Source organism: Mytilus edulis, chromosome 12 (genome assembly GCF_963676685.1).
Source record: "Mytilus edulis chromosome 12, xbMytEdul2.2, whole genome shotgun sequence".
NCBI classification, from domain to species: Eukaryota; Metazoa; Mollusca; class Bivalvia; order Mytilida; family Mytilidae; genus Mytilus; species Mytilus edulis.
Window position 1 is genome coordinate 2,640,828 of NC_092355.1, and position 10,990 is coordinate 2,651,817.

At 32.7% G+C, this 10,990-nt stretch overlaps 1 protein-coding gene across 1 annotated transcript; it reads left to right on the forward strand.

Moving 5' to 3' along the window:
• Positions 1–1,588: 1,588 nt before the first annotated feature.
• Positions 1,589–9,985, forward strand: LOC139499329 (angiopoietin-2-like). The gene is made up of 5 exons (XM_071287999.1): positions 1,589–1,691; positions 7,399–7,470; positions 7,862–7,933; positions 8,586–8,645; positions 9,687–9,985. The coding sequence occupies exons 1-5, from the start codon at positions 1,589–1,591 to the stop codon at positions 9,983–9,985; spliced, it is 606 nt and encodes a 201-aa protein (XP_071144100.1).
• The last annotated feature ends 1,005 nt before the right edge of the window (positions 9,986–10,990 follow it).

Consider the following 10,990-nt stretch of genomic DNA (forward strand, 5'->3'; position numbering starts at 1 on the left):
GTAAAACGTTGTTTAATATATTGACCAAATTGCACTGTTTGTCACATTATTTCTGGACATGTTTTGATTTATAACTATGAAATGGTCTGTTTGTTCTTCAATAATTGAAAAGAATAATTTTTCTGTAAAATAATAATGATATTTTTAGTGAGATGGTAAAATCAATTGTTTATACCATTTCGTATTTTGACCTTTTTCTATACATTGATTTTCCGACATACTTTAAAGCTTTACTATATATATATATATAGGAACTTCCGATTCCGTCGACGAATTATATTTTTAAAAGGTCAAATACAGTAATTGAGCTATGTCGCAGATTTTACTTAAATTTGGTATACAACCTTGACTCATTGAACTACAAATGAAAATCGAAAACATAATGCATTTATCTCTTTTATAACCTGAAATTCTTTAAATACGGGTGAACGTTTGTATAGAAAACACTTAAAATCAGTGAAAACCCTTCAAAAATGTGTCTTAAAATCATCAATTCTACTCCATAGAATTTTCTTAAATACTATATAATATGTGTTGTTGACATGTAACTATCTGTTTTAATGATATTAAATAATCATATGGTCACCAACTTTGTTTTTTGTCTAAAGATCAATCTGTTACCTTGTCGGTAGTAAACAAAACGTCAAAAATCAACGTTTTACGGACTGCAACGCAGTCACGTTACAATTAATTATATCGACGTTTTATTCCATTTTTGTCGAGCCTTTAGTCGAAAAAGCGCGACTAAGCGATCCTACATTCCTTCGGCGGCGGCGTCCACAAATATTTACTCTGTGGTTAAAGTTTTTGAAATTTTAATAACTTTCTTAAACTATCCTTGATTTCTACCAAACTTGGACAGAAGCTTGTTTATGATCATATGATAGTATCCAGAAGTAAAGTTTGTAAAAAATAAATCTATTTTTCCGTATTTTACTTTTAAATGGACTTATAATTTCTGCCAGGAAACAACACATTCACTCTGTGGTTACATTTTTAGAAATTATAATAACTTTCTTATACTATTTTTAATTTGTACCAAACTTGGACAGAAGCTTGTTTATGATCAAAAGCTAGTATCTGGAAGGAAATTTTGTTAATATTTTGTACCTGTGTATCTGTATTTTACTTATAAATGGACTTAGTTTTTCTTCCGGTTAACATTACATCAGTCTGCAGTTAAAGTATTGAAAACATTTATTAGATTCATAAACTGTCCTGGATTTTTACCAAACTTGGACAGAAGCTTCTTACAATTAAAATATAGTATCAAGAGGAATATTTTATCATTTTTTTTCCCTCATTTTTATTGAGCCTGCAATTAACAGCAAAAGTAGGCGAGACACTGGGTTCAGCGGAACCCTTATGAATTTTTTCACAAAGAAACACAACTTTGAATGATGTTTACCTTGAAAACGAAGTCGGTGATCCTCAGATTATCTTTATTTTGCACCATTATAACGGAAATCTATGTATCAACATCATATATTGTTTTAAAGAAAAATCTATGGAGTAGAATTAGAAAAATTTAGACGAGTTCATTAAAGCTATCTAAGAACAACACAAATCTTTCAAGTCCCTCAACTATATGTTGAAACAATTTACATCACACTTATTACGATCTGTTGTAGATGACCGTGAATCGTCAGAAATGGATTCAAAGATTGACAGTATGGTACAAACTTTACAAGGTACGCATGATTATATATATTGATACACCATATCAAACGTGCTGATTTGGAAAATTAGTACGGATACATCAAATCAAATATGTTTATTTGGAATAATTGTATGGATACACCATATGAAACATGTGTATTTGGGATATTTTTATGGATGCCCCATATCCTTTTTTAGCTCACCTGGCCCAAAGGGCCAAGTGAGCTTTTCCCATCACTTGGCGTCCGGCGTCCGTCGCCCGTCGTCGTCCGTCGTCGTCGTTAACTTTTACAAAAATCTTCTCCTCTGAAACTACTGGGACAAATTTAACCAAACTTGGCCACAATCATCATTTGGGTATCTAGTTTAAAAAATGTGTCCGGTGACCCGGCAAACCAACCAAGATAGCCACCATGGCTAAAAATAGAACATAGGGGTAAAATGCAGTTTTTGGCTTATAACTCAAAAACCAAAGCATTTACAGCAAATCTTACATGAGTAAAATTGTTTATCAGGTCAAGATCTATCTGCCCTGAAATTTTCAGATGAATCGGACAACCCGTTGTTGGGTTGCTGCCCCTGAATTGGTAATTTTAAGGAAATTTTACTGTTTTTGGTTATTATCTTGAATATTATTATAGATAGAGATAAACTGTAAACAGCAATAATGTTCAGCAAAGAAAGATTTACAAAAAAGTCAAATGACCGAAATGGTCAGTTGACCCCTTTAGGAGTTATTGCCCTTTATAGTCAATTTTTAGCCATTTTTTTGTAAATCTTAGTAATCTTTAACAAAAATCTTCTCCTCTGAAACAACAGGGCCAAATTAAACCAAACTTGGCCACAATCATCATTGGGATATCTAGTTTCAAAAATGTGTCGGGTGACCCGGCCAACCAACCAAGATGGCCGCCACGGCTAAAAATAGAACATAGGGGTAGAATGCAGTTTTTGGCTTATAACTCAAAAACCAAAGCATTAAGAGCAAATCTAAAATGGGGTAATATTGTTTATCAGGTCAAGATCTATCTGCCCTGAAATTTTCAGATGAATCGGATAACCCGTTGTTGGGTTGCTGCCACTGAATTGGTAATTTTAAGGAATTTTTACTGTTTTTGGTTATTATCTTAGATAGAGATAAACTGTAAACAGCAATAATGTTCAGCAAAGTAAGATTTACAAATAAGTCAACATGACCGAAATGGTCAGTTGACCCCTTTAGGAGTTATTGCCCTTTATACTCAATTTTTAACCATTTTTCGTAAATCTTAGCAATCTTTTACAAAAATCTTCTCCTCTGAAACAACAGGGCCAAATAAAACCAAACTTGGCCACAATCATCATTGGGATATCTAGTTTCAAAAATGTGTCGGGTGACCCGGCCAACCAACCAAAATGGCCGCCACGGCTAAAAATAGAACATAGGGGTAAAATGCAGTTTTTGGCTTATAACTCAAAAACCAAAGCATTAAGAGCAAATCTAAAATGGGGTAATATTGTTTATCAGGTCAAGATCTATCTGCTCTGAAATTTTCAGATGAATCGGACATGCAATCCGTTGTTGGGTTGCTGCCCCTGAATTGGTAATTTTAAGGAAATTTTACGGTTTTTGGTTATTATCTTGAATATTATTATAGATAGAGATAAACTGTAAACAGCAATAATGTTCAGCAAAGTAAGATTTACATAAAAGTTAACATGACCGAAATGGTCGGTTGACCCCATTAGGAGCTATTGCCCTTTATAGTCAATTTTTAGCAATTTTTTCGTAAATCTTAGTAATCTTTTACAAAAATCTCTTCCTGTGAAACAACCGGGCCAAATTAAACCAAACTTGGCCACAATCATCATTATCATTAGGGTATCTAGTTTCAAAAATGTGTCCGGTGACCCGGCCAACCAAACAAGATGGCCGCCACGGCTAAAAATAGAACATAGGGGTAAAATGCAGTTTTTGGCTTATAACTCAAAAACCAAAGCATTTAGAGCAAATCTAAATGGGGTTAAATTGATAATCAGGTCAAGATCTATCTGCCCTGAAATTTTCAGATGAATCGGATAACCCGTTGTTGGGTTGCTGCCACTGAATTGGTAATTTTAAGAATTTTTACTGTTTTTGGTTATTATCTTAGATAGAGATAAACTGTAAACAGCAATAATGTTCAGCAAAGTAAGATTTACAAATAAGTCAACATGACCGAAATGGTCAGTTGACTCCTTTAGGAGTTATTGCCCTTTATAGTCAATTTTTAACCATTTTTCGTAAATCTTATTAATCTTTTACAAAAATCTTCTCCTCTGAAACTACTGGGCCAAATTAATCCAAACTTGGCCACAATTATCTTTGGGTATCTAGTTTAAAAAATGTGTCCGGTGATCCGGCCATCAAATCAAGATGGCCGCTACGGCTAAAAATAGTACATAGGGGGTAAAATGCAGTTTTTGGCTTATAACTCAAAAACCAAAGCATTTAGAGCAAATCTGACAATGGATAAAATTGTTTATCAGGTCAAGATCTATCTGCCCTGTAATTTTCAGATGAATCGGACAACTCGTTGTTGGGTTGCTGTCCCTGAATCGATAATTTTAAGGAAATTTTGCTGTTTTTGATTATTATCTTGAATATAATCATATAAAGAGATAAACTGTAAACAGCAATACTGTTCAGCAAAGTAAGATATACAAATAAGTCAACATGACCGAAATGGTCAATTGAATCCCCTAAGGAGTTATTGTCCTTTATAGTCAATTTTTAACAATTTTCATAAAATTTGTAAATTTTTATTAACATTTTCCACTGAAACTACTGGGCCAAGTTCATTATAGATAGAGATAACTGTAAGCAGCAAGACTGTTTAGTAAAGTAAGATGTACAAACACATCACCATCACCAAAACACAATTTTGTCATGAATCCATCTGTTTCCTTTGTTTAATATTCACATAGACCAAGGTGAGCGACACAGGCTCTTTAGAGCCTCTAGTTCATTATTAGGATTATATATATATATATATATATATACAACTCGTCTAAACATCAACCCAACAATGTTAGATCTGTAAATTTGCTTTCGCAAATTTTTGGTTCTTCCCTCGCCGGGATTCGAACCCATGCTACTGTGATATCGTGACACCAAATCGCCTGCACTGCAGCCGTCCCGCTAGACCACACGACCACCTGGGCTCTCTAAATAAAGAGCTTTCGCTGGCCGTGTGTTACCTTTCCACGTCAGTTTTAATCTAGCGGCGTACTGCAGTACATGATATATAAGGCATGAAGATGTTATTGTTACAGATCAGCTAAATTATCTATAGTATATATATATATATATATACAACTCGTCTAAACATCAACCCAACAATGTTAGATCTGTAAATTTGCTTTCGCAAATTTTTTGTTCTTCCCTCGCCGGGATTCGAACCCATGCTACTGTGATATCGTGACACCAAATCGCCTGCACTGCAGCCGTCCCGCTAGACCACACGACCACCTGGGCTCTCAAAAAAAGAGCTTTCGGTGGGCATGTGTTACCTTTCCACGTCAGTTTTTAATCTAGCGGCGTACTACAGTACATGATATATAAGGCATGAAGATGTTATTGTTACAGATCAGCTAAATTATCTATATATGAGTCTGAATACCTATCAAGTTTACTGGTTGGTAGATTCGTATAGACTCTATATATATATATATATATATATATATATATATATATATATATATATATATATATATATATATATATATATAATGTCTAAAAATAGCAACAATCAACATTCAATCTAATTAAGCGTGGATCAGTTTGTGAAAATAAACTGATACAGTTACTGAATTAAAATTATATAAATGTCTAAGAATATAACTAAAACACACTAATTGATACATTAAAAAGTTCTATTAGATGTTAAATAGAAATACGCAATATTTCGCTAAACAAATTAGCTTCATCAGGCGTGTGCATCTCTCAAGGTGAAATCGGATGCATGACAGAAAAATATTTTTGTAGCTTAATCTATACAAGATTTGAGGGATGGGTGTAACATATTAATTCGGTCATAAAATATGTTTGTAGCTACAACTACATGAAGTTGGAATAAAAGTTTAACACATTTATAGATGTTCGATTAATTGTATGAATTTTTATAAATTAATTTGTATGATTTCAAGATAACTATGGTTTTGATCTGCTTTGAAATCTTTTTTCGTCTCTCTCATTGAGTCCATCAGGTTCAAGAGTTCGTAACTGGTGCATCCAAAATCTCTCTCTTTTTTGTCTTCCTTGTGTATCCCAATTTTGATTTTTCTCAATGATTTGAAATGTGATGTTTTCAAAATCATGTCCTGCTCTTAAAAGGTGTCTTGTAATTGGGCAGTTCCTTTCTTTTGTATAAAATGACCGATGGTTATTTAGTCGGATGTTAAATGGGGTTTCTGTTTCACCAACATATTGTAATTTGCAAGTTCCACACGTTAGAACATAAATGCAATTTTGCGTTTTGCAATTTGATGTTATAAATATGTTGTAATTTTTCTTTGTGACTGTGCTGATGAACTGGGTTTCTATATTGGCGACTTTGCAGCACTTACAATTGCCCCTTCCGCATTGTTTATAACCTCCGATTGTTGATATCTCCCGTTTAGATACTTTGGATGATACTAGAATATCTTTGAGGTTTTTTGGTCTGCGGTAATCCATAACGGGAGGTGATGGAAAAATCTCGCTTAAGGAAGGATCATTTTCAATAAGACGCCAGTGTTTGTGGACAATTGATGAAATATTTGTCAGATGAGGATGAAAGCTAACAACAAACGGGATTTTACTGGGCCGTCTTTTCTTTGTATTCAAGTAGGTTTGTTCGTTCTTTTTCGTTTGCTTTTCCGAAAGCTTCTGAAATACTTTTGTTCTTATAACCTCTTGATTTGAGTTGCTGTCTGAGTTGCCCTAAACGATGGTTTAACTTTGATTCCGATGAACAAATCCGTTTTAACCTGATGGCTTGGCTGTACGGAATGCTCCGGGAGCAGTGTTTCGGGTGACAACTCTTCGGAGAGAGAAATTGGTGTTTATCAGTTTTTTTGGTGTGAAGGTCTGTTGTCATGACTCCGTTTTCTAAAGTTAACTGATGAAGCTAATTTGTTTAGCGAAATATTGCGTATTTCTATTTAACATCTAATAGAACTTTTTAATGTATCAATTAGTGTGTTTTAGTTATATTCTTAGACATTTATATATATATATATATATATCGGTGTAAATACTAGAATAATTATGTGAAGAAATCGTAGAGTTCAATTGTGATTTTCATAAAACTTTTTTTTTTTAAGTAAAGACTATTTGGAATGAGTTTGTTGGTGGGCATGAACTAGATCGAATCATTCTCAAATTAAAGCTGAGCAAACAAGTTTTACTTATACAATCTGTTGCTTTGCCAGCATTATATAGTTTGAAACAAGCTGTATTCATGAAGTTCTCGGAAAGTGGTGAACCGGAGGTTTTGACCCCAAAATTTACAAAGGAGCGACACAAGTTTACAACTTTGCAATATAAATAAAAAAAGAACCAGCAGATTATCTTCAAGGACCACCGGGGAAACACTCTTACGAGAAATATATGTTCATGCTTCATACCACATCTTTTTATATCTATTTATGACAAAAACACAATGGCATGTATATACTCATTATTAATGATTATAGCGATCAGATTTCAGTTTAGCATAATGAAATTTTCTATTCTAGGCATATGCATTCAAGACAACCCTGGTCAAACTGTTAATCAGTGGAAGAAACATACGCAAACTATTTTAAACAGTAAGTTTTTAAAAAGATTCAAATATAATATAGTAGCTATAGGTTTCATCCAAATTATTTCTTCTGTCGAACTTCTACATATTGTAATTATCCATTCAATTACTAGTCAGTACGAATAATGAAAAATTAAATTCTGTTAATTTTGTTAAGTTTAATTTTTCAAATAACTATAGCTCTAATTTGGTATTATAAGAAAGTTAAATAACAAAAATACCGCACTTCAAATAAATTCAAATCGGAAGTCTCTTGACAAATGAAAAATCGAAAGCTCAAACACATCAAACAAATGGAAAACAACTGCCATAGTCCTGATTTGGTAAAATTTTAAGCATTACCTTAAATATAATATGGTGAATTACTAAACAATATATATTGAATTTTTGTTTTAAAGACATTGGACTTTACACGGAAATTGTTAAATTGAATAAACAACTGAAAAATGAAATCAAGTGGATTGTTAAAGGTACGTTAATTAGTTATAAAGAAAATACTAGTAGTATGTACATAACATGCCAAAATCATTGCGATAAGAAGGTTTTTGTTCTTCCATTTGGGCTCCTCAAGGTGGGATGTTCATACAAACCATGTGATCGGTTTCTGTCTAGAACTACATTAAAGGTATTATTACAGATACACATATCAATCTAAAAAACATGCCGTTGTATTTTAGCAAAGTCAATGAACCTGGCTTTTGCTAAAAAGAAACATAGATTACTTATTTATAGTATTATAACCCTGTAAATAATATCATAAGGTTTAGGGTATTTTTTTTATTAAAATATATGATTGTAAACATACAGGAGACAAATGCCACGTTAAAGACACCCTTGTAGATTTCTAAAAGAGCAGGCTAATGCAGCTACAAGGCAGCACTCGCATTCGCAAAGTGAAAAGGGATTAATATAAGTTGCAAAACTTGTTTCCCAATCCACTATAAATAAATATGTTGAAACTAAATGCCAGATCATTGCAAACATCAATTTTAAACAGTATTATATTTTGGTTTAACATTACTTCTAGAATACATTCCTGAATTCTGTTATTCCATTAACTAATCAAGAATACCAACATTTATTTATTGAAATGAAGCGTTCGTTTTGATATTTATTTTTAAGAATCAAATGGTCCTGGTGAAACCAACAGATTATTTGAACTACTGAAACGAGATGCAAAAGGTAAAAAAAATAAAAAAATTCAAGGATGAACAATTTTGTTCTGCATTTTTTTACTGGTGTCTCATCCTGACCTTTTTTTTCAAATGTCGTCATAGTCCCCACGTAAATATCAAATGGTAGTTCCCTTATTGTCGTATAATCTACACCTTCTACAGTTTTAGTTCAGTTTAGTGTACTTTTTAAATGTGTAAGAAAAGTAAAAACGGAAAAGGTTATTGAGTATAGATAATTGCCATTCTTTCTCTCAATGATATGCTTAGAGGGAGATGAACCGAGGAGAGATGTCTTAATTTAAAATATCATGTCTTTTTTGGCAGAAATTACCAAAAAATCATATTCGGTTTGACTGCGAAACTCTCATTTAAGATTAACATTGAACACAACATATTGCAAGTCGCACCATTTGATTGGAAACCATATCTCGTTAAAAAATGTTTTTAGTCTGGCTACACTCGGTGATAGTTTTTTCACTTTATTGAATTACACACCTTTCAAAATCCAGGGTCCACTCCCTAAATATCAGAGTACTTTTGAACTGTGCAGTACAACTCAGGTAGTTAATGCACACCTTTGCTGTGTATAGCCTAGATTATAACAGAGTAAGAACAAAAACATTTTACGCATTTCATGTGTTAATTAATGAAAAGTAAAGAATTTGCATCTTAATAATTCTAAAATGTTTAATCGAAATATCTTATTGGTATTCAATAATGTAAATATCAATTAAATTGCACAATATTGATATTTTTTTGGCCATTAGCGGTTCTGTATTAGTGATGCTCGAGGGCATAACATTCGAAAATCTAAATTTAGATAAAAAGTTGAATAACTATATAGGACCTACACGTAAATCTAAAGGTATATTCCTTAATTTATATGTGGTATTAATAGTTTTTCGCAGTTTTTTCAACTAAACGATATCCGCATATTCATGTCGGTGTCATCTCAAACATGAAAAATTATCATTGTGTAAAAATGATATTAACTAAATTACTATTTAACAAAGATGAACTCAACATACAAATTTAATTTATCGCGTAGAAGTTTGTGAAGTATTACCAAAGAAGAAGCCACAATACAAAGACTGTACAGAAATAAAAAAGAAAAGTAAAGAAAAACTGGAAAGTGGAGTGTACACAATTCAACTTGGAGAAACAAGCTCGATCCAGGCTTATTGTGATATGACGACAGACGGAGGAGGCTGGACTGTATGTTTACTTAAATCCTATATGTGTGGCAAATTTATCATTCTAAATTCTGTAAAGGTTGTGTATGAAACTAATAGCGACTATCATTGGCATGCCACCAAAACCATTTTCTCAAATGACAAAACACATTAACATTAGACACATGACACATTCCTGGCATATGTACTTGTTAAAGGTTTGAAATGATAACTATACAAGTATTATACCTGAAAAAAATGCTCGCAATTTATGAAAGCAAACTCGTTTCATTGATAGGCAATGTATATTAGTTATATCTGGTTTTAAGGTTATTCATAAACGATCAAATGGAACTGGTGGTTATAATCGGAAATGGACGGAGTGTGAAAATGGATTTGGAGATATCCATAAGGAATTCTGGTTTGGTAAGTGTTGAAAACATAAGTAAGGATGTTTTGATTTTGTTATACACATAGAAACATAGCGTCAATATACTTTTGGATTTCAAACGTTTGGCTTTGAGCGTTCCTGATGAAGGTAAATCCAGAAAAGCGCTTCGGACGCAAGAAATTATTTAACGTGTTGTTTTCGTTTGTTTAAAAATATATACAAGGCTCCGGATACGTAAAGTAACCTTTGAAAAATGTGATTGTAATATCCAATGAAAACAGTATGTTTTTCATAATTTTGAAATGATTGATGAATATCATGGGCTTAATAATGCCTCTGGTTATGCCAACTCCATCATTCTCAAATTTTCTAGAAATGGGGAGTTTTAGAGGATGATGATGACATGCTTTGATCACGTCTAGATTATTTTTTAACAAAGGTGATGTATCATGATATTGAATTGAATTGATTTGTATTGTTTGGTTTTGTAGGCAATAAATATACCCATATCATAACTTCAACTGGAAAGTATGAGTTAAGAGTAGACATGATTGACAACTACAAGAAGAAGTGGTATGCAGTGTACAAAACCTTCGTTGTAGGTGATGCTACATCGAAGTACAAATTAACTGTTGGTGATTACTCGGGAAATGCAGGTAAATAGTAGAGAGGAAAATCCATTTCCGCCAGTATTATGTCACATGAGGACAATTTAAAACAAACTTTAATATGCGTACTTTGAGGTGTTAACAAAACAGTGGCGGATTTCTAAACACTTTAGAAACCAAA

What these genes read in the sequence shown, in the direction of transcription:
- LOC139499329 (XM_071287999.1), top strand. Translation starts at nt 1,589, where the DNA reads ATGTTGAAACAATTTACATCACACTTATTACGATCTGTTGTAGATGAC. An exon ending in TACGCAAACTATTTTAAACA is followed by an intron (nt 7,471 to 7,861) that starts GTAAGTTTTTAA and finishes TTTGTTTTAAAG; the next exon opens with ACATTGGACTTTACACGGAA. An exon ending in AATCAAGTGGATTGTTAAAG is followed by an intron (nt 7,934 to 8,585) that starts GTACGTTAATTA and finishes TTTATTTTTAAG; the next exon opens with AATCAAATGGTCCTGGTGAA.